General features: G+C 39.1%; 1 protein-coding gene across 1 annotated transcript in view; it reads left to right on the top strand.

Annotated features, from left to right (window-relative positions):
* The window catches only part of BANK1 (B cell scaffold protein with ankyrin repeats 1), a gene marked incomplete at both ends in the record, with an annotated part of 145,476 nt that overhangs the window by 14,720 nt on the left and 106,562 nt on the right, over positions 1–24,194 (top strand). Inside the window, 4 exons of the mRNA XM_082281984.1 lie at positions 3,114–3,201; positions 4,207–4,605; positions 12,330–12,395; positions 23,697–23,845. Of these exons, the coding sequence (XP_082138110.1) occupies positions 3,114–3,201; positions 4,207–4,605; positions 12,330–12,395; positions 23,697–23,845 (702 nt within the window). The remainder of the gene's footprint in view (positions 1–3,113; positions 3,202–4,206; positions 4,606–12,329; positions 12,396–23,696; positions 23,846–24,194) is intronic.

Here is a 24,194-nt window from a genome sequence, read left to right as displayed (position 1 = left end):
AGATGACATGAGATGTGCATGCTTGGGCTGAGATGTGCTTTCTTGGGCAACCACGCACAAGTAACTAGAGAAGAGTGTTGCTTGTCAGAAGAACCCCTTTCAGGTTATGGATGACTGCATAAATTCTCTTACTGTTTCTCATTGCTCAAGTAATAATACATTTTATTTCTACTTTTGAGTCAGTTTCCAAATAGGAGCAGATGAAGCACAGCTTAATTTTGTCAGAATATGATAGTTTCTATTACATTAACTTTCAAGGGAACAAAATTAATCTCACATTATATTCCAAGTGCAGTAAATTCAAAGAATTATTCCATAAGAGATGAAAATAATGAAGGGGAAAAAACTCTGGTTGAAAAGTTAAGCATTGTTACTGTACATTCATTACTGGGTAGTGTTGCATTAAAGCTAGACTTGAGCTTTTTTGTTGTTTCAGGTTAAAATAATACTGTTCTGAAGGCAGAGTTTTGGTGGGCTTTAATTTTCAAGTAAGCTGCCTTCAAGCATATGCATCTTAGTAAAATCTCTAAAGGCAAAAACATTGTATAACAGGAAAAAGCTACTAGTACATAGAGTAGATTTTTGTTAGGGGACATCATAGCTGTTTGTAGGGTAAACTGTGACTCTGCATTTCAAGTCAGGCAAACATTTCAAAATAGTGATACTTTACCTTTTGATACAATTTGGAGTAAGTAAGATGCAAGCCTTACATTCCTGCTTAATATTGAAGTTAACTCTTAGTATAGAAGGAAGATTAATATAAAAAAAAAAAAAATGCAAGTTTATAATTCAAAACATACCCACACTTGGTTTCCCATAGGTAACTTGATAGCACTTGCTGCTTGCTTCTATAAACATTGCACCAAACTCCAGTATGAAAGCCCTTGCTCAACAGCATGGCTCTTCCCTCTGTACTTAGATAGAAAAGACAAATTATATAGGGCAACCATATTGAATTAGAGCTTTATGAGATGTGTGTTGCAGAGCCTTTCTTCCATCAAGTGTGCTGTTAGATATATTTCACTCCCCTTTGTTACACAAATAAAGCTTTCTTTCTCATATATAAAAATCAATATAGTTAAGAAAAAATGCAGTTGAGCCTTCAATAAACATTGTAAAACCCCTTTCTCATTCCTGCTTAGCTAAGATCAGAGCTGCAGACGGGTGCAGATATACCATATGGAAGTGAAGAAGACTTCTATTATGTCTTCTTTTATCCTTTCAATGCACATTTCTTACTTTTATCTTTATAAATTCCTGAGTACTCAAGCCTTGTACTGTTTGTTTCCACAGGGGTGAAGTTTATACCCTGTGTATATTTTTATTACAGTTATTGTATAACTCTTTGGGTCAGCTCTTTAAGAGTCTTACTCTTCAATGTCCAGCACACAGGGAGCTCTTCAACTGTCTGAATGGTTGGTTCCAGCACTTCTTTCCTGCTCCAGTCTGCACAGGGATGAGATGTGCACCATTCCTCACCAGTGCTCTCCTTCTACAGGGAAAGGATACTTGGGCTCTTTGCCAAGTGGGTGCTGTGTAAGACACCAGCAGATGCTGCTTCTGCACAATCAGGACACCAAAACTCTGTCAAGCTATAAAATAATGTGTTTCCCATTCAATTTAAATATGCTTTTTTAATCCCTCCCTGCAATTCCACTTAGTTGTCCTTAACCCAAGTCCATCATAATAGAAGGCAACACAGCTGAGCATGAGCTTAAAATGAGACCTTTAAAGTTAAACAGTGAATGTGAAATTCAGTGTTTATGAGTCCATGTGCATATCCAAAGAAATTTTTTTCTTCCTATCAAGGAACCCCTACCCTGTATACAGTTCTGGTTTTCTCAAAAAGTGTTTTGAAAAAGCAGGAGAATTCACTAAAGTGCAGAAAAAAAAATAGGAAGAGTTGTACAATGCCTCTCTTGTGGTGGGAAGAATATTAATCCCAGTTTACAAACTGTAATGAAGGCAAGGCTAAGAGTCGCTTCATGGGAATCTGAAGACCTTAGGGGACAGATTTCTGAGAGCAGAAGAAGAGATGCTGCTTAAGGATTGCAGAAATATATGAAATCATATTATGGCTGGAAGTTAGAACTAAGTAAATTCAAATAAAGTGTAAGGAATGAATTCTTAAATTTTCTTCGTGGTGTAAGTGTTGTGTTTATATCCATATTTTTAAAGAACCACTACAGTGCTGTTAGTTAATGGGGACTGAAAATAGAAGGTACTTGGTGATTCCATTTTGGTGATAGGAAACAGCATGGCCAGACTGAAAGAGCTTGTGACTTTACAGCACTGTTAATGCAGTTTCTTCTTTTGAAACTCTGCAGCAATTCATAATTTTTTGTTTCTACATTGTGCACATATGTCTATGAGTGTTACGGAAAATCAAATGAGATTCTGGAAACAACGTTGCAGCAAGTAGATTTTTTTATCCCAGCACCATAAACCAAACAATTTTTTCTGAGTTAAATGAGAAATCCACTGCTATTTCTCTTATTATTAACCTTCAGCATTTCATCAGAAACAGGTATTTTTCAGATTGTTTTTACCATGGGATATACAGTAGTCACCTATCCAGATACAGAGATCTTACTCTGCTCTAATGTACTGGTAAGAGTTTAGTTATCTTGAAATATCATCACCTGTTACCATGTGGAGCATGGCCCTTTATGATTTCCTGTGACAGAAAACTTTGTGAAAGGGTGAGCATTCACAAATCTTGAAAAGATGACAGCTGTCCTCCAAGCAGTTTGTAGACATACAATGAGCTCAAGAGACTAAACGACAGTGTCCCTATTCTACAAGTTTCAATCAGCCTTTGCTGGATAGACTTTGTTTCAAGTATCTCCTGAGTAAAGAATGAATGAACAAAATGTAGAAATAATTTCTTCTAAGAGGAAGAGAAGTCCAATAATTAAAGCATTAATCCTGGACTGGAGATACAGGTTCAGTTTCTTCTTTTGTGCAGGGACTTATGTGGGATCCTTGACAAGTTTTTTATTCTCCTTAGCTACATCTGTACTCTGTATCCCACTGTCCACATCCTTTGTGTGCCCAAGAAACATTTTAACTCTGTGTACACCCCCTGTTTCCGTATCTCCTGATCCTCACAGTGCAACAGCAGCTTAGGCACTCAGAGGAGCTGTGGTGCACTGCAGGCAGGTGTCAGTCACCAGGCAGACGCCGTGAAGCACAGTGCAGGTAAAGCACAGCAGCTGTATCTATTCCTCAGCTTCACAGTGTTGCTCCACAGGGCTGTGATTGTGAACTACTCCAGGGCTGTTAGGCTACCCTGACTTGATGTATATTGTTATTGTATTGTTGCTCATCAAATCACGGTTTTTGATGGTTTCACCCAACCCCAAAATGACTGAGGTTGGATGGGACATCTGGAAGCTCTCTTGTACACCTAGAGCCAGGACCATATCCAGGCACCTTTTGAGTAGCTCCAAGGAAACAGATTCCACGGCCTCTCCAGACAGCCTGTGCCCGTGCTCCCACTGTATTTCCTGATGCTCAGTGGCAGCCTCCTGTCTTTCACTTTGTGCCTGTTGCCTCTGTCTTGAACTGTCACCCTAGTAACGCTGTGGAAGAGTATTAGTTGTCTTGCTAGCATCATGTTCTACATCTTAACGGGAAAGAGAACTGAAAAAATACAGTTCTAGGTTTATTTTTGTCAGGTCTCAAGTAATTTTCTTAAAATAATGTCAGTAAAGAAAGATCAGGAATAACTATCCTAACACCATGCTGACAAAATACCCTAAACATACCAATTCATTTTCTAATGAAGTCGGATCATGTTTGTGTGTTCAAATATATATTCTTTCCTTCTGTCATTAAAAGCTAAGTGTTCCATTTTTAATACTACTGCCTATTTGTCAAGACTCTAGGAGTGAGCAGAATGTGTGAATGTGCTCTGTTTCCTACATTGCAATTTCAGTATTTATTCTGAAATACTAGTTATTCTAAACATAATATCCTGAGCTATTTTTTCAGTATTTCTGTGGATGATCTTTGTGCCTTGGTCTTAGAAATAAGGGGATGGTTGTCATTTCAAGGTGATGAGCTGTGATTTCTGCTGAAGGTAGTTTCTTCAGCACTTCAAGTTTTTATTAGGGGGAAAACAAACAATCTGACGTCTGATATTTATAGCTTATTCAAAATGAATTTGAAAATATTTTTTTTTAAATGTTTTCTTCTCTCTAGAAAACATGAAGGATATCCTCGTGATATATGAACAAGAAGCAGAAGAGTGGGCTCTGTATTTAAAATCTCTTTTTGGACTCATAGTTAATGAAGAAGGAATCTTACTCTACGATCTAGAGAATTCATCTTGCAAGCACCAGGAGCTACTCGGTTTACTGTCTTATAAATGTAAACTCCTGATACTCTCATGTGGACTTCTTAACTGCCTGAATCAAAAGAGAAGTTATTTTCTGGAACAAGTTCTAAAACCTCCGGATAATGTGGTAATTCTGCTTTGTGGGGTGGAGAATTCAGAAATTCTTTATGAGATACTGACCTTAGATGGAGAGAGCAAAGAGATTTCTACTGATCAGAAACCTGAGGAATATATTTTGGTTGTTAAAGGAATTATTCAACCAGGTAATATACTACTGCTTGTTTGTAGTCCTTAGGTCTCTTACCTCCTCTCAGCTCTTGCTATTTAGCCAAGATTTTGTCTACCAAGCAGAATATTTTGCTTCTCTCTTTGTCACATGCAAGGTGCCATTTTATTGGCATGGGAGCTTGTGCTTGAGAAGGACATCTGGCAGTTCAGGATTTTTACTCAGAGCTTAACCTAGTGTTTGATGCACAAAAACCAAGAATAATCTTTTGAACACTGGTGTAGAGAGACCCCATCTGAATCAGAGTGACCTAGCTGGATGTCCCTGGTGCCTTGTGCTAAGCAGGTAAGCTTAAGTATACTATAGGGCTTTAAAACCTGCTAAGAATATGTCTACCCATAGTCTGCCTATATCAGATCAGTGTTTTCAAAAGAACATTTTAGACTCCCCCTCCCCAACCATCTTCTTTTCAGTATTGAATAATCTTTTCCTCAGTGTATCTCTCAGAATTTGGGCTCATTATGGTTGTCTGTTTTGGTTTCAGAAGGTAATGTTTGCAGTTCCTGATTGCGTCCAATATGTAGCTTCAGACTGAAGCTTCTTGGCAGTTTTTTAATGGGATGAAAACAGTGGGTTTATACTCTGTGTGTGTGTATATATAGGAAGTAACTGTGGTTAGAGACCATCAGTTGACACAGGCACAGGAAATTGCAAACTTTTCCGCAGCGATAAACAGTTTCCTAGAAGACACAGGATGGTTCTTTGCTTAGGTGTATGCATTCCCAAAAATACTTACAACCTGTGCCCTTGGGACTTAAGTTACAGTGTAATGCCAGATGTTTAACAGGTGTTCAAATGATCTTTTCTTTGACAGTGATCAGTATCAGCAATTTCAGAGATTAGTGGAAAGCTGAATTAATGAATAATTGGAGGCCTCAGTCTCAGTGAGTACATTTTTACTGAGGATGCATAGACCATGGCTGGGATCAGATAAATTCAGTGGACTGAGCTAGATCCAGGACTTTAAGTGATGATGATGCCTGGTGCTTCAGGGCGTAAGCCCTCCTCCGCACTCGTACGTTAGAACTGCTCTGGCCCTGTTTTTTCTGTACTGGTGTGCCCTGGCCATCAGCCAGGCCAGCTTAGATCAATGCTTGATAGGAGACCTCTGCTCTGCTCTCTGTTACACAGTGAAAGGGATCCAACTAAGACATGTGCTTTCATCTGAGTGTTAATTTAAGCTCTGAGGAATGAAGATGTGCGTGTTTTGTCATTATTTACCTTTGCTTAAAGAAAATGGTGTCTATATTTATGATACTCTTTTGTAGAATCCTGTTAAGCCCTTAGCTTTTGTGGTATCTGTGACAGAGATTTTGACAGATTGCACATCAGGGAAAAAAGATTTTCCCCTTGTATTTAAAATTATTTGCTAAGGGGTTGTTGAGTATATACAAGGATTATTTTTCCTTTGGAGCATGTTCTTTTGCCTTCCTTCAGGACCAGACATGGAAGACTTCCCACTTCTCTTCATATGGATCATTGTCTTCAATCACTTTTATTTTCAGTGCTCCTCCCTAGTCCCTTATATTTTTGACTCTTTTAGAGATAGTGATGAAAACAGTTCTGTGCGTATTCATGGCTTTCAGTTCCTTTTTTTCCCCCTGAACCGTTCATTGCTATTAACTTGTTCTTCCAAGCATTTGTACCTTTTTGTCTCCTCAGTATTGAGAAGAGCTGTCACTCTACCAGTCTAAAAACATAATAATGGGCTTTAATTATAATGGCCCCACCACATGTCTTCCACTGCGACTAAATTCTGTTAATCCCTTAGGACAGCAGGCCATCGAAATCCTGGGACTAAAGGATGCCAGGGCTCAGGAGTGGCCTGCAGGTAGTTAGAGCAGCTGAAGATGGATGCTAAATCAGGTTATCTCACAGTCCTGGAGAATGTTAACAATGGCATAGCATAGGTGCTAGTAGTCACCACTACAGATTTCCCCATACTCAGGAAAGCTCATAGGCAAGGTAAGTTCTTAGCTGTCTCTTCTCTCCTAGGTGCTATTCTCTTTGCACTATCCCTACAACCTGAGATGGAAAAAATGTAAAATAAGTCTCATTTTATATGCCCCCACAATTATTTCACCTACCAGATGGTGCCAGTTTCAGCGTGTTGCAGCAGACAGGGCTTTATCTGTTAAAACTTCCTTCTGGCTCTAAAGGAGTATATATGCCAAAAATTATAGGCAAAACCCAAAACTAATTAAAATGCTGAGTAAAACTAAATAAAACAGAAGATGCAGGGGGGTTTGTACTCAGCAGAGAGCTTGTTTGTCTGTAATGTGCTTCAAACATGAAATCGGAACAGTTTGTCATGCCTGTTTGAACATGTTCTTGGAGGAGTAAAGGGAGAACTAAGACACTGAGACTAGCCTTTCTAACATATATATTTCCAGGATGCTGACAGACTTTATTGTATTCATCTTCTGCACGAACAGGAGCACAAGTATTTTTACTGTTGTGAAAAGATTCCTTTTGCAGGACTTGTTTGTAAAATATTTCACTGTTTGAAAATGCCACATTCAGATTCAGAGCTGGTTTTGAATTTTGTGGATTCTATGCCTATTGCTATAAGAAAGATAATCCACAGGGAAAGAGGAGAACACTCAGAAATTTTATTATTCTCTGTTAGCATCTAAGATGGCCCAGTGAGACTCTAGAATTCTGACTTTTCTTTATCACCTTTTCCCAATATTTTTGAAAGTAGAATCAGGAGATATATTTTGATTTCACCTGTCTTTTCCTTCTCCTGTGTCTTTCTACTACTTGTCCTTGGTCTTCTGAACTGTGTACCCTCTTTTTTAGATTAAATTGACATATTTTCAATGTATTAATTCAGTATCCTGGGGTACTAAATGTAGCTGGGGTTTTTCTGTTTAGTTCTGAAAGACTTCCACTTCAGATTGAAGCAAGCATGTGTTTATGCCAGGGATCTGTAGATACAGATAGATGTTTGCATCTGTAGGTAGTTAACTTAGATCTTTAAGTGTCCTCAATTTCTCCTGTAGTTGTCCTCATGATTGATGATGTGAAAAGAGAACAGGTCTTATCTAATACAAATAATTTTCTGTGACAGTGTTTCTAAAGTGTGCTGACACTTTTATTAGACTTTCGGTGGGACTTCTTGGTACAGCTCAGGAATCATAAGTATCCATTAGTCTGCTTGCTGTTTTATTAGTTTCATTTTTTAAAGCTCAACAAAAGCAACTCATGTCGCTTCCAATTCCAGCCTTTTCCCTAAGCAGTGGTACCCATTTCTTTTCTTTTAATGCCAAAATATGACGAGAATTTACTTCTACAAAATTTGATAGTTGAGAACAGCTCATCAAACCTACATGTATCGATTCATTACCTGCTATTGTATTAAAATGTGAGAGGTACATAAAGTAACATAACCCAACTAGAAAATGGTATCCAGAGTCTTTGACAGCCCAGGAGAGGTTCTCAGAAAAAATTTGTAACTTCTACCTGAGACAGCAGTATGCCATTAATTTCTGATTGTTTACCTAAAAGGTATTCCATGTATCTGCACATACAATTTTAATGACCAAGAGTAATGTTAAGAAAACTACTTTTGCAGCTAATAGTAGGGTACAGATGTGGACAAATGAGATACCAGCATAGGGTGTTTTTCTCTGATAAGTAAATGTGGGAAAAGCAGGCTGGGAGTCAAAATAGGCCTTAACTCTTGCAGATCTTCAAGCCACTTCAGATATTGGGGGGCTATTTTCCATTGTGCAGACCACAGAAAAGAGAAAGTAATAATTATACTTTTACCATAACTTTTATGGTGTCTGTTTCCTGTTTAATTTCTAGTACAGTGGCATCAATTTTATTGGAATTTGGTATTATTACCACAGGCCTGGTTCCTGCGGTATATCACCGTGTCCCGCAGCCATAGGGAGGAGGAGGAGAGAAGATCCAGCAGGCAGGAATTGTGCAGCAAGATTGATTTATCTAATTATTTTACAAACTCTTTTATAGACTTTTTCTTCATAGTCTAATTGGACAAGGATCAGCCACCCCTTGGGGGTGATTGGCCAAAATCCTAAAACATCCATTGTCAAAATATTTTTCTACTATACCATAAACAAGACTTTCCAAGGTTGTAGGTGGCTTGGTTGCTTACATTCCCTGCTACCTCTTCTGTGAGAGAGAAAAGTCTTTCACGGACTTAGAAAATAACAAGAAAATCCTCGCTAACAGCATTTTTGTACCTACATGGTATAACATAGAATACTGAAGTAATGCTTCACGTTTTGAACCCACTGCTTTTCTTGTTCTCCTGTAAAATCCTCTTCACACTGGTATTCAAATATGAGTAACCAATGCCAGTGGATTTTCTTAGACTGTGATCAAGACTTGTGCTGATGAGCTAAAACCTTTAATTTAAGCGGGAACATTGCCATTGGCTTCAGTGGGCAAGTGCTGCACCTAAACTTTGACACTAACTTGAGTCTACGAGAAAATGCAGCTAAAGTGCTGAAAAGAACCAATGTTGAAGAAGAAACTAACTGGCTAGAACTTTTGGTCTTGTTTGTTTGTGAATACTAGTGTGTGTGTGTGTGTGTGTGTGTGTGCGTGTGCATGTGACCTAAAGTCTTGGTTGTGAAGGTTTCTCCCCTGAACACGCAAGATTGAGTAAATAGAGGAAAGTAGGTGGGTGGTTGTGGCCTAGTTCACTGCCAGGGAGGTTTTAAAAGTGAGTAAAAGTGAGACCACACGGTTGTGCCTCTGTTTACTCCTTCCCCAATGTATTTACATTCAGACAGTGCATACTACTGTTGGTGTTTTAAGGCAGTGATGTCATCTGCTTATTGCAGAGCACCTCAAATGCCAATTAACTTTTTCTTTATTAAAATGAAAATAATCTGTATGACTGTATCATAAGCACAAAAGCAGAAGGGACATTTTGTTAGCTGATGTGTGCTGTAGTATAGCTCTCATTTCCATTTTGCCAATGAGTCTTTGAACTGCTCTGCAGGGACTGCAAAAATCACCAGAGTAATAAATCTTCCTGAGATGCTGTGCTTCTCCATTCCACACAGAGGGATGCCAGTGCAGTGATGGGGGTTGGTAATGACTGTCACCAAAAAACTCCTTTGTGTCACTAATTTCTTTCATCTGACATGAGATTCTGGCTGTTTCAAAGCAGAAAAGAAACTGAAGTGACTGTCTGGGGCTGGCAACTACAGTAGGATGTTGAGGCTGTCATCCCCTGCTGCTTAAACTGTTTGACTTCTTTGCTATTTCTTCTCTTTATTTCTGCAAAACCCAGAGAAGACTTTACATGTTAGGGTTAATTGCAAGGTTTGTTAGATTTCTTAGCAGCTCATGTTCTAATCTATGTAGCTAGTCATGGTAACCTGTATCCTTAGATTGTGAAGTACATGTCATGTAGGTGATTCTTTTTCCTCTCATTTTCTCTTTCAAGGTTTGAAATGGACATTATCCAAATTTATGTATTTTTTATGGCCCAGTCATCAGTCAGTATTTAATTGCAGTTAGGGGCTATTTCTAAAGCTGAAAAATAATTTAAGATTTCTAGCAAGTATTTTTGCAGGTAGTGCTGTAAAATGGCTGTGTGAATCTGTAATCTTATATGTCCTTCATGTAGTGCATTATTGAGTCTGACTGAGTCTTGCACTATGGTTGCCAGTCACAATTACTGAAAAGTTATCACTGGAAGGCATCTAGAGAAGACCACTGTAAAGGTACCCCTTATATATTTTTGTGTACACAACTGTTTTTATAACAAAATTGCTCTTTGTAATTTCACCATGATATATTTCTGTTAAATTAGTGCCATCTTCTTGAAAATGGGATAAAATAAGGGTTGTTTTGCAGTCCAGACTAAAGAAATTGTCACTTATCCCTGAAAAAATGAAGTATAACATCTATTTAAGTTCATACTAGAAAAACAGAATCAGATTTTGCTCTTGGTAGGGTCTCTGTGTACTTTCTCAAAAGGCTGTGAGTCCAGAACTTGGTCCTGAAACTGTTAATACAGTATCTTATGGGAGCACAGGCTGAGAGAGTTGGGCTCAAGAGGAGACATCTGAGAACGGACCTCATCAATGTCTGTCAGTGTCTGAAGGGAGGGTGTCAAGGGGATGGAGCCAGGCTCAGTAATGCCAAGCAACAGGACAAGAAGCAACGAGCAGAAACTGAAGTTCCTCCTAAATGTGAGGAAGAAGTTCTTTACTGCACGGGTGACTGAAAACTGGAACAGATTGCCAGAGAGGTTGTGAAGTCTCCCTCTCTGGAGATATTCAAGAGCTGTCTGGATGCAATGCTGTGCCATGTGTTTCAGGACGACCCTGTTTGAGCAGGGATGTTTGAATCTCAGTGTCTTAGATGAGGCACAATGATCCCTTCCAAACAGACCCATTCAGGGATTCTGTGTTGGATGCTGTTTAACATCTTTGTTGATGGCATTGAGTGCACCCCTAGCAAATTTGCTGGTGACACCAAGCTGTGTGGTCCAGTCCACATGCTGGAGGGAAGGGATACTGTTTGGAGGGACCTTGACAGGCTTAAGAGGTGAGCTCACACGAACCTGATGAAGGCCAGCAAGGCCAAGTGCAAGGTCCTGCACATGTTGGGGCAATCCCAAGCACAAATACAGGCTGGGTGGAGAATGGATTGATTGCAGCCCTGAGGACTTAGAGGTGTTGGTTGATGAGAAGATCAGCATGTGCGTTTGCAGCCCAGAAAGCCAACCGCATCCTGGGCTGCATCCAAAGCAGTGTGGGCAGCAGGGCAAGGGAGGGGATTCTGCCCCTCTGCTCTGGTGAGACCCCACCTGGAGTGCTGCATCCAACTCTGGGAGCTCCCAGTGTATGAACAACATGGACCTGTTTGAGCAAGTCCAGAGAAGGCTGTGAAGATGCTCAGAGTACTGGGGCACCTCTCCTGCAGACAGGCTGAGAGAGCTGGAGCTGTTCAGCCCAGGAGAAGAGAAAGCTCTGGGGATAGGGCAAGGGGGACTGGCTTTGAACTGGAAGGGGGTAGGTTTAGGTTTGATATAAGGAAGAAATTCCTTACAACAAGGATGGTGAGGTCCTGGAATAGATTGCTCAGAGCAGTTGTGGATGCCCCATTCTGGAAGTGTTCAAGGCCAAGTTGGATGGGGTTTGAGCAATCTGGTCTAGTGGAAGGTGTCTCTGCCCATGGCTAAGGGCTTGGAGCCAGATGTTCTTTAGGGTCCTTTCCAACCCAAACCACTCTCTGATTCCATGATACTGTCTGTAACCAGACAGATTGTATTATCAAACAGAGCACTGAACAGTTTTCTCTTCCAAACTGCAATGTCTGCATCCATTTCAGTTTCTCACTTTACTGCGCATGGTTCTGTTATCTTTCCTCATACCCAACTCCTCTCCCATTGTTTGCTGTATTGGCTTGCAGGTAAACTTCTTCCTCAAGTACACATTTCTTACCATCTGTGGTAAATTGAAAAAAAATCAGTCAAAGCGGCGTTTACTGAAAAGGGATAAATACAGTTCCATCTAAAAATGTCTCTAGGCTTGTTCCTCTGCACTAGCCCTTGGATTTGTTCTATGATTTACTTCTTCTATCTGAAAAACAATAGCTTTAAAATAGCTTGATCATGAAATTAAAATACATATAGATTTTCATCTAAAAAAAGTGGAAATCAGTGTGATGATATTATCTTCTTTCTTACTTCTTATTTTTTCCTAGATAAACCACTGGATGAAAATCCTGGAGACTCTGTGTCTTACATCTATGAAGCAGTTCTTGCAGAGGGTGAGTTGAATTCCCCTTGCATTTCACAGGATAAAGCCAGTACTCTTTAGAAAATTAAATTTGTTCTCTTACATCTTGTTAGACATGAAAGGCAGTAAACCAACGCTACCATAGCACACAGTTGTGTAGAGGAACGTGCCTTGTTCTCAAACATCCACCCACACATCCATACTCACACATTCTTGTGAGGAGTGTGAAAAGGGAAGGAGATACAACAGGGTTGGCTTTTTTACTCTGATTTCAGTGTAGAGAAAAAGGAAGGCGTGGAAGGCTTTCCATTCCAGTTCCCAGCATGAGGAGTTTTGCTTGTAAGAAAGAGCTGATTTAAAATTTCATGTACATCAGTCCTACTCATATCACATTTGCAGCATCATTCACTGACAGACAGTGGCTCAGAGAAGACTGCATCACAGCTGCAACCGCTGTTGACATTTGCCATTTTGGTTTATTTATAGTTGTGAGAGTTTATAAAGAGTTTTAGTAGGGATAGCAGCTTGGCAAAATCTTAACTTGCTTGTGAGAGTTTATAAAGAGTTTTAGTAGGGATAGCAGATTGGCAAAATCTTAACTTGCTTTTAGTAAAGAGCTACATAGCGTGTTTCCTGTCCTTGATTCTTAGTTAGAGAAGTTTATTTCTGGGTGACAGTGTTGCAAAGTAATTGGCTTAATAGCGCCAGCATGCTTACCAATGGAAAGGAAAATTATTCCAGAATTCCTGGCATAGCAGTTATGTGCTGCTGGACTCTAGGGTTAGTGGCTCTCACTCCTATACCACCCCCATCCATATTCTGAAAAGGGTGTCTTTGTGAGTCTCTCAGCATCTTGGAAATAATGGTGTGATCTCAAGCAGAAAGCTGCCGTAAAGGTTTATCCCTACAGACCTATTGTCAAGGTTTCTATGGATGTCTCTTTGGGTCCTGTGTTGAATGTGCCACTGTGTTGTCAGTTCATTGAAGAGGTTTTTTGGTATAGAGAAGGCTTTTGGGCTCATCATCCAGGGGCTGAATAAGCTGACACCACTGTTTCTCTCATTCATGAGTGTTATGTCCAAAAAATGAGACAGTAAAATAGGGAATGATTAGAGGAAACAGAGTCCCAAGAAAAGAAAGGGCTGAGGAGGTGGTCCACCAAGCTACTTCTGTTTTCTTATGGCTGGTTGAAGAGCAGCTTTAAGTCCAGGTTTACTGTCAGCTGAATGATTGATTTGGGGATTTTTCAGTTACGAAAGTCTTGCATTAAAGGCAAAAATTTCACTTGAAATCATTGCAGAAGTTTCCTGAACAGCCATTCTTAATCAGCTTTTGGCAGTCATCCTGGTAGCACTGATTGTCTGTGGCCTTTGCTGGTTATAGTGATGATGATATTTAGTTATTGCTGTGAGGACCAAAGAGATTCTCCATTGTTGTGATGAGTGAATGAGCCAGTTAGAAATGCGGGATTCCCAGTAATTGTATGCTGTATGTGAGGTTATGGCTGGCTCCCAAGTGAGTGTAAGGAAATGCGTGGTCAACATTCCTTCTGTAGCGATGGAGCAGGGAACAGTTATCTGATATCACTGCAGAGATTTGGAGGGAAAAGCAGCCCAAGAAGTGAAACAGTTGGAATTTCCAAGATTCAGTGTGTCAGCCTTTACAAAGCCAAGAAAGATAAGATGGCAGCTGCAAATTAGTCAGTAATTGTGCCCTCCAGAAAGTAGGTGAATCTTAAGGTAAGCAGACAGGGTTTGACTCTGGATGAATCGTGGAAAAGTGTTTCCAGGGACTGCCTCTTCTCTCTGCTTGTTCCTAATAAGAAGTAAGTGTGTGCAGTGCTAAATTGTATGAAAGACACAGAACAGAAGTGTGAGGAGAAATTATAAACCAAGAAAGGGTTTTTGCTAGAACCCTATAAATACCCAAAAGAATGGCGCTTTAGGTGAGGTCTGAAGTGGAGAGTGGCATGCTGAAAGCTGAAGTTTGTTTTATATATAAAAACATTGTACAAAAGAAAGGATAAGCTGAAAGAAGATGGAATTTTAGCTTGGACTGGAATGAAAGTTGAACAAAACAGAAGAATAAATCTAAATGAGAAATCTAAAGCAACAAAGGTGGAAAGAACAGTGAGTGGATGACAGGACATATTAAAAATAAGATCACTAAAAAAATAACCCTATATTCATTAAAGCAAAGATAAAGGGGGATTGAGCAGGCGCTAACAATCAATAAGAAGCGATTGACTGAAGTGAATTGTGCAAGGCCGTGAGGGAAAAGGTCACACAGTACATTGGAAAATGGAAAAACAGTATGATCAATGAAATCCTTTGGGGAAATATGAGCTACAAGCAGGTGCAAAAATAATTGATTTGCTGCTGAGTGGGGGAAAAGATCCAGTTGTGGAATGATAATGACCATAATATGAATATATGAGGACTCAGTCCTGTAGGTGATAACAGGATAAATCAGCTCTTCAGCCACTCGTGAATGTTGTTATGTGTTTACTTTATTTTGGGTTTCTGTGTAAGAAGAGAGGACTTGTTATAATTACTAGGGAGCTATATTTTGAGAAATTCCCTTGTGGTTCCTCAGGAGATTTTCTGTTCCCCAAACAATCACTATTTATAATTTTTACTAAGGTAGAAAAGTGAAGCAATTGTACTAGGAACTGGGTATACAGCCTTGTCACCACACAGATAAAATATGAATTCATTGTGGAACTGGAAAATAGAGCTAAACTCAGATTTAGGTACCCATTAGGTGATACTCAGCTTCAGAAAAGTCTCTTCCCCTTCTGTGAAACAGCTTAACATTTGCCACTAAAGTTTGTATCTTAACACTCATTAACTGAAGCAATTAGGGGTGGGCAAGTGGAGCACAAAAGATGATTTTAAAGGGTGATAGCTGTCTGCTTATTAGGTTTAACAGCAGACATGTTTTGGTCCTGCCCAGAGGTCTCATCAAACTAAGATGTATGTGCATACATGTGTATCTGTATCCTTTATCAAACTAAACTGGAGAAAGGCCAGCACTTTTTAGCAAAGTAAGTGGCATCCCCTCTACAGATAAAGAGCTCTAAGAGTACCTCTGCTACGCTGTTCTTCTCCTATAATGCTATCTAAAGTCCTGTTTTAATAAAATGTCTTTTCTGTTGGATTAAAGGACATTGTCTTAAAAGATGAAGACCTCAGATTACCTTCTGATTCATAACTCCAACAAAGGAAAATAATCAGGAATTAGAAAACAGGCATGGTTTTCAGATGTGTCCAAAAATATCACTCTTAATTGTGTTCCCAAGAAAGCAGTGTACCTTTTAGCCCACTTTAAGGGTCAATACATTTTAGCTATTTCGAACTAAAGGTGGGAGTAAATTGCAAAGCAGCCTGTCCCCAGTGAGTCAGTCCTGCTGACAACTCTTTTTTTTCCTTCTTTAATACCAAATGTGTCTGGTGTGAGTCTTTCTGCTGACAGCAGCTGTGGCAGCATGGTACAGGAAGACATGTGGTCTCTTAGACAGACAAATCCCATGTAATTTAGAGCTGTACAGATCAAGAAAAGCATCATAAATTTAATCCAGACATTGATAAGAGCCCTGTGCAGGTATTGAAGCTCTGCTGTCATCCTCCGAATAAGACACTCTCTTTGGTAGATGACCTGCTGCAGTCCAAGCTAGCTTCTGTTACCAGATTGATTTAAAGGATTCTGTATCATGGAGTATATTGTCTTGTGTCAGTACAAATTTTGATGTTATTAATGAGTAGGGTGAAGGCTGAGAATGCCAGCTACCAGTGTCTCTCCCCCCAGCCTCTCCCAATGCAGTTGTTAAAGGACTTTTCAGGTATGTTAAACTTCATGACCTTCCATCCATGTCTTTTTTTTGATGACTCTAAAAAATAGTCTTCATAAAGAGAATAGCTTCAAACATGGCCAAGAGGGGAAAGTCTGGCTACTCATTCCTGGAGGAATTTCCTCTTTCTTTGAGGGTGATACCTGTAAAAACTTAAACAACTATTAATCTCGAATTTGGTGCCTCCCTGAAGTATGTTTTGATTCTCAGGCACTCCTCTCTATCTTTGTTCTTTCATATGTGTGTATTTCTAAATGTAGCAGTGTGCCACTTCTGTGTCCAAGCACAGTGTGGCATTTGAGCCAGCCCAGTTATGAGAGGCTTGAATTGTAGCTTAGGGATAAAGGAGCCACTAGGCAGCTGCAGCTGGTCCCTTTGCAATAATAAGGATTTTGCAGGAGCATTTTATCAGGCTAACAAGTTTTGGAGGTCTTCTTACAACCTGGATGCCTCTGCTATCAGTCCTTTTGTCTTCAGTAGTACTTGGAGTCAGTAGCAGGAGGATAGCCTGCTCAGCTCAGTTGCAGCAGCACATCTCAGATTTTGGGCAATGTCTGGTGACGTATAATCCTTCACTCTAACAGAGGTGAGAGGTATGTGTGCTGATAGCACAGAGAAATGGAACAAAACCACCAAAGTTTTCTTACTGTGGTAGAACTCCAGTAACTCTGAAGTGGATGGAAGGACTCTTTAATAAAACATTAGGCTTCGGTAACTGAGAACTGGTACACACAGAGGGGTAGACTTCAGTTTGCTTCTCCCTGGAGAAGTATGCAGAATGCAGAAACTGGAAATAGCAGGCTTAGGCTCCATCGACAGCTCTGCTCAATACCCAGATGACCTCAGGCAGGTAGTTGTTACTTCCAAACTAATCGGTATACCTAACAGAAACTTTTTGGGACAGTCTTGCTATGTGTCTAAAACTCATCAGGGTAGTCATGCTCCTAGTGCTGCTGGTGAAGCTGAAAGTCGTGGATTTCATTGCAGAAAAAATAATAACATGAATTGGTATGCAGTAAAAGATAAAAGTAGTCCTAAAAAGCATCTAAATATATCCATCTTAGCTAAAGCACTGATGAAGTCAAATCTTTCTTCCAAATCACAGGCCAGTAAGGAACTAATTAATTGTTATAACTTTAGATTGCCTCTAAATATAGGGTTACAATCATGAAAGTATATGTAAAAAGAAATGCCTACATTTTCATGCAAGTTATTTCTCAAAGATTATTGATAAACTCATGGTAAATACCATTTTGCAGTTTGGGGGATTATTTGAAGGCAGGATCTTTTGTTTTTACTATCAGATCCAAAAACCCTACACTTAATAAGACTTTCATATTCTCTTTAGATGCGTTCATGATGAGTCCATTAGGCTACAGTTATATCAGGGTGATAAACTGTTGTGTACAAAAACATACCTGATAATAAAAGAACAGGTGGGCGTGTACCTCCACAGTAAATCAATCTTTGCCTACATGTATATAGTAACTCAGAAAAAAATAGATGTGGGGGGTTTCAGGGATTGCTGTTATGGGAGAGAAGTAGATGTTAATGAAAATTGCAGCACCACTGGTTGCTAAGATGACATAAACACCAACTTTATATATAATACTCAGAAAAGGAAAAACTGTTCTTCATAGCTTTTAAAGGAACTGTCAGTTTGATGCTTATTTGCAAGAAAAGTTTTACACCATAAATAATGTAATAGAAATATTTTGGAGACATGGACAAAATAGGCCAACTTACAGAAAGCTGCTGTTTCTGATAGAAGAACTCAACCATGCAGGAGAAACTGGGGCTGAGAATGCTTTTGAGAAAAACAAAGATAACTGTCAGTGTATTTGCAAAAGATAGTTGGTTCAACATAGAGAGAAACATTATTTAAAACTTGTTCACTAATAAATATGTTTATCTTGGTTTGGAATTTGTGTCATAGAAAACAAATGAAAGAAATTAAAACTGAAGTCCGATGTTTCTGTGTTTGAGTACGTATTAATAATTTTCTGTGATTTTTGGAAACACTTTTCTAAGTGTACACTTTTCTAAGCCCTCTCTTGCCATTAATAAAAGAAAACTTCAGCAGAGCAGAAATGGGGATTTGCTTTGAAATATCTTAGAAAGTGCCTGTGGTAAGAATGAGTAAATCTCTCGTTCATGCAGGGAGCACAGGCCCATTGAAGGAAGCACAGTGTGGTGGATGTTTTCTGCCTCCCTGTTTCTCACAGCCTTTCTCAGGTAATTTATAGAGCGATTTGTGAAGTTAGAGGCTCCCTTTCAATCCCACTCTGCTGCACTCTCTGCTGAGCTCATACAGCATTTACAGATACCCACACTTTAACAGGATTATCTTTCATAAATGTCTATAATAAACTTAGGGTGGATTGCAAGAAGAACATGATGTGCATATGTCTTTTTTTCCTGATTTTTTTCCACATTACAGAAGGTTACTTAGTTTTTTTCTGTATGGTTCTTCTTTAATCCATCTTTCTGCTGGCCACTCACATACATGTTTGACCGCAGGTTTCTGAATTGCAAGGAAGTCTCTTACACATGGGAACCTTTTCAGTGATACCTCAATGAACCCAGTGGCACCACCTCTGCCTTTACCTCATGTTGTGCTGGAGAGTGGGCCTACCGTATTACACTGAATGCCTCCTGCACTTAAATGATCTGCTGTAATCCTCTTCATTTTAATCTTTGACACTGGAACACCCTGACATTTCTTTCATGTGGCAAGGTGGCCACATGTGCTAAATTACCTTCCCATTCCTTGTCATCTGCCTAGCTTGATTTACCCATATTTTTCATCCTCTTGTATGTTATGTGATCTAGGGATAATTGAGGGCCTGTTTTGTACCACAGTTTCAGTTCTTCAGCTGGCATTGCTTTAGCAAAACTTGAGGAAGAACTGAAATTTGTATAGCTAGCAGGCATTTTGCTTTTGTAAAACAAGCTTAATTTTGACTGAGAGATTCATTTCATGGGTAGCCTTAGAAAACACATAAATCTTTCATAAGTTTGTTTTCTGCTATTTTTAATGCCCTAAATCTGTCGCATACATTGTTGACTCAAAACGTGTAGCAAGTACCAAGTAATTGGAGAACACTTCTCATCCTCATGTAGGCTGCAGTAAGGCTAGCTAGAGACTGTATTTGAAAGGTTAGAATTTAGGGGTGAGGGGGAAGTTGGGTATGGCAGGAGAGTTGTTTAGAAGCCATGGTGAAGCATTAGTTGTTGAATACACACGAGACTTGAGATGCTTTATTAAAATTTCTCAGTTTATGTAAAGGAATACAATTTCAAAGTCATGTCATGAATTTAGTTCAAAATGTTAAATTGAAAGCTATAGTGTGTTCCAAAGGGTCTTATGTAAAATATACCAAGTTGATGTATTGAAGTTACATGAATTAGGAGAGAACATTGAAGTGAAGTTGAAAACATCAGCACTGTCCCCAGTAAAGTTACAGTAAGTGTGTGTTATATTTTACTATTTAAGATGAACATAAATTTAAGATCAGTCTTCTCAATGTGACTGTCAGCAGTATATTTGTCAAAAGCAAGCCAACAAAAGTAACCTGATGGAAATGAAGCATTACCCTCTCTAATAGATGCTAATTCCCGGTAGTACTGCCCTGATTACTCAGGGGAAGATGATCATACATTTTTCCTTTCTTTTTAGCTTCTGGCTGATAGTGTTGTCTATGTATCATTAGATATAGTTAATAATTTCTTATACTTTGATCCTACAAGAAAGGTTCTGGTTTTATTCATCAATTATTTTAATTGCTACTGCTACATTTTAAAAACCTCACGAATAGGTCACCATTATATAAAATGATAAAAGAACACATTCACTAAGCAACAAATACCCTTTAATAAGTCCTCCCTCTTACATATTCCAGAATAATGATGATGTTCCTTTTATGTTTCTTTTAAGATAATCTTCGCCCTCAGTTGTAAATTCTGAATTTTTCTGAAAGCCTCATGAATTGGTAGAGGTCCTTAGCCATTGCTTTCAGGTTAAAACCAAGAATGTAAAGAGGACAAATAATGAAGATGTCTAAAATTTAAGTGTTCAAAAGACTTGAACATCTGTCAACACCTTCTGCCTATGTAAAACAAATACAGTCTATCCTTGCTCCATTTGTGTTACTACAGTCTCATTACTGTAGTATTAATACCTTTATGAGCTGCTTTGTTTCAGTTAATGCCAACAAACCAAGGCTTGCTTAATCTCTGGTGTATTGCTTGTTCAGCATTGCAAATAACATTTCATGTGGTTGTTTCATGTTCCACAATTTAGGACAGATCGTGTGCAACTGCTTGTAGGGATTTGAGTGCTGGAGATGGTGGCTCCAAAGTTTGGTGACTGTACTGTAGTGATAATATTGATCCCTGTGGTTCTTGGACTGTTGTACAGGGTTCATTGATTGTCAGGTAGACCTGACATTTACTGAAGGAGGTCTTGCTGGATGGTTTTTAGCTAGTGAATTGATAGCCACTTTCAGAGTCAGTAGGGGAATCCCTAATCCTCGTAAATACCCAAGTCTTTGATGCAAGAGCCACATTTCTTAATTGTCTGTTATTGGGATAGCTGTGCTATCAGAGTAGTGACTGGTTTGAAGTTCTGATATAGTATTTAGATATCACTAGGCATAATAAAAATATTAAAATGAAATAATGAACAGGGAGGAAAATGTTATCTTAATTGAAACCAACTTGTTAGCAATAGTATTAATGTCCTCAGTAGATGAATTATTGACATTAAAAGGTGAAAGTGACTACTATCATCTTTGATAAGTAGAGTGCAGACTGTAGAAATAAAGTTGTCATGAACTTTACATAGATTAGAATGCATCTACATGATCCTTGAAGAACAATCACTGACAGATGGCTGACATCTGAGAATCCAGTGCCTTCCAGATTGTTATTCATTCCTTTCATTTTGTCAATCTGATAACGAAATGTTTCTTGTCTCTGTGAGACTCCTTTGCCTAAAGTGGCAGAAAAAAATTCAGAAGCAGCATGTACCTCATATGAGTTATCTTCTGAAGTGAATTCTGTGTACGTAAGTGTAAGATTTATGAGCAACTTAACATGTGAATACATTCCCAAAATATGTGCTCTGGGCATATATAATCACAGAATCATAGAGAGGTTTGGGTTGGACAGGACCTTAAAGACCATCTAGTTCCAGTCCCCTGGCCGTAAGCATGGACACCTTCCACTAGACCAGGTTGGTCGGAGCCCCATCCAACCCGGCCTTGAACACTGCCAGGGATGGGGCATCCGCAGCTGCGCTGGGCAACCTGTGCTGGTGTCTCACCATCCTCACTGTAAGGCATTGCTTCTTAACACATCTAATCTAAACCCACCCTCTTTGAGTTTGAAGCCATTCCCTCTTGTCCTATCCCTACATGCCCTTGTAAAAAGTCCCTCTCCACATTTCTTTTAGGCTCTGTTTAGGTACTTAAGGCTGCTGTAAAATACCCTAACTGTTTTCCTCAGCAAGAGTTCAGGCCTTCCTTTTCCTGAAGGGCAGTGCTAAATAAAGTCTAGTCTTCACAATGATAATCAGAGAAATTACTGTGCTTATATTCTGAGCTGGATTAGTTAAACTGCATTGAACTGTGTGTGGGTTCTCATTAAGAATCAGAATAACCTTTTTTCAGTGTAGCCTATTTAATTTCTCAAGTAAATTAAAGGAGATGGAATTAATGCTACTTCAGTAAAGTACATCTGCACGTAGGTTCATTGAAATTTTAGAAATCTACGCTGAATTCACAACTTAAGTTCAGAATTATTTAGCCTTAAAGGCATGAGAATATAAGCAGGAGTAGGCTGGGCAGATTTTACTGGCTACTGGTGGTCATCAAACCAGCCTAATTTAGATGTTCAAGGAAACTTCAGCTTCCTCAAGGAACTATGGACAATTGACGCTTCTTTTTTCTTTTTTCTTTTTTCTTTTTTTTTTTGGTGTGTATATGTGTGTGTCTGTATTTTTTATGAGATCTCTCCTAACAATCAAAGTGTATGCCTGGATAAAAAAGATTCTACATCTGACATAGAATACTATGGCATAATTTTATTTAGCAGGCACATTTATTACAGAGGTACTTTATTAAATCTATACCTTAAGCAAGGCAAGATTGGTAAGGAAAAGAAACATTCTGTATCAGATGAACTGGTGCATATGGGGGAAGTAAAGGGAGGCAAGAAGTGAGAAAACTAATTCCAAATTGCCAGTACTGACACTGACAGGAAAGGTTTCTGTACCACTTCGGAGCACTGTATGGTTTGTGTACCTCAGTCTTTTCAAAAAAACTGAAGAGGGCTGTGGTACTTCTTTGAGCAAAGCCAAATTGCTGCTGTTCTGTATTCTGCCCATTGCTAATTTACTTTAATATTCTATATCCATTTAAGAGGAGAAGATGTGCATCAAAAGTTCTTTGTATCCTTGAATGTAATTGACTATGAGTCTTTCATAATTTACAGTAATACAAGATAGTGTGGATGTCTCTCAGGACATTGCCTCACCAGCCAGTCAAGATTTTTTAACTGTGAACTGCATGAAATGATATCAATAACCCAACTGCAGTATACTGAGTGTATACTCCATGATGAAGAGCTGCTGCAGTCCTTTGAGATGGGTGGCAGGAGTGTTTTGCACAGGGTAATAGAGTGTCTGGAAAGGAGGAGTAATGGTACAGCTGAGACATAGCAGGTAAAGGATACCTTTGCTAAAACACAGGCTTAGTCAGAGCTCTGCAGATTCAGTTTTCAGTTCTATTTCATGATTAAAATTCTGTGAAGTGATGAAGGATTCACTATATTCACTAGAGGCTCTTGGGCGTTTTCTGGTGCAGCAAAACAGAAAAGAAACTGATTGCAAGCTACCTGTATAACTGGCATAGCGTTTCCAAACACAGATTATCCTACTAAAAAATGTATGCCTTCCATCCATCATTTAGTCCATTAAGGCAGGCAAATACTATGGAATTTGTGTCAAAGAAATCTGTGCTTACTGTCATAGTACCATGTTACAGGTATCACTGCCCTCGTGTAAGCCCTTCCTGTAGACAGGTGTGTTGATGTTGTACATTCTTTGTGTGCTTCTTTACATATAGAGAAAGGAAGAGTGGTAAAAATCCCATTTTATCCAGTGTATGAGAGTTCTGAGACTACAAAACAACGATTTCAGTCTAAAGGTTATGTCCCTTTTCGTTTTAGGAAGACAAAGCCTATGTGCAGAGCCTGTTCATGTAAATCAATGCTGCAGGACCAAAACTTCAGGGGGAAGCTCTTTATCAAAGGACGCCCCCTCATTACATTTATATTAAAGGAATTTTGCCAGGCTTTCATGCGCTGTCCTTAAGGTGACTCCAAATGCCATATGAGTAATACATTGGAAACCACATCATTGCCATGTTTTGTTGATTTAGGATTATTAACAATGTTCTCATGTCACATTATTTATTTCAGATCACCAGACTATCTCTGATATTAACTTGTCAGATGTCAGGAGAGCATCAGAAGAAACAAACCTCACTTTTAAAACAGAGGTACTCTCTGAAAGATTAGAAAGTAATGAGCAGTCAATATTGGTGCTTCCGAGAAGATTATCATGTGAGGTAAGACTTCTAAAATCTTTGGGATAACAGTCATTGTACTTCTTCTCTTCCTGCTGCAATCTCATTCATACTATATCTGCTATTTGTTTCCAAAATTGTCAAGGGACCAAAATGAAAGTACATCAAGGCTGCAGTGGGATTAATTTTGCCTTTGTGTTGCATCCACACTGCAGTCAAAAGATTTGCAAGTAGTTTGGAGACAGCTCTATTAGAGTTATTTAGCAGCTTGAGTCAAAGTATTACTGTCATTTGGGCCTTATACTTTAGAGGGAGCAAGTAATCAGGCAGTTCTTGAGAGATACGGAGTTTGTCTCGTCAAGAATCCAGGATGGGTGTATGTATACATGCA

This window comes from Coloeus monedula (genome assembly GCF_965178545.1).
Source record: "Coloeus monedula genome assembly, chromosome: 5".
In the NCBI taxonomy this organism is placed as follows: Eukaryota; Metazoa; Chordata; class Aves; order Passeriformes; family Corvidae; genus Coloeus; species Coloeus monedula.
The sequence above is the reverse complement of the archived record's forward strand: the minus strand, read 5'-3'. Positions and strand labels throughout refer to the sequence as shown.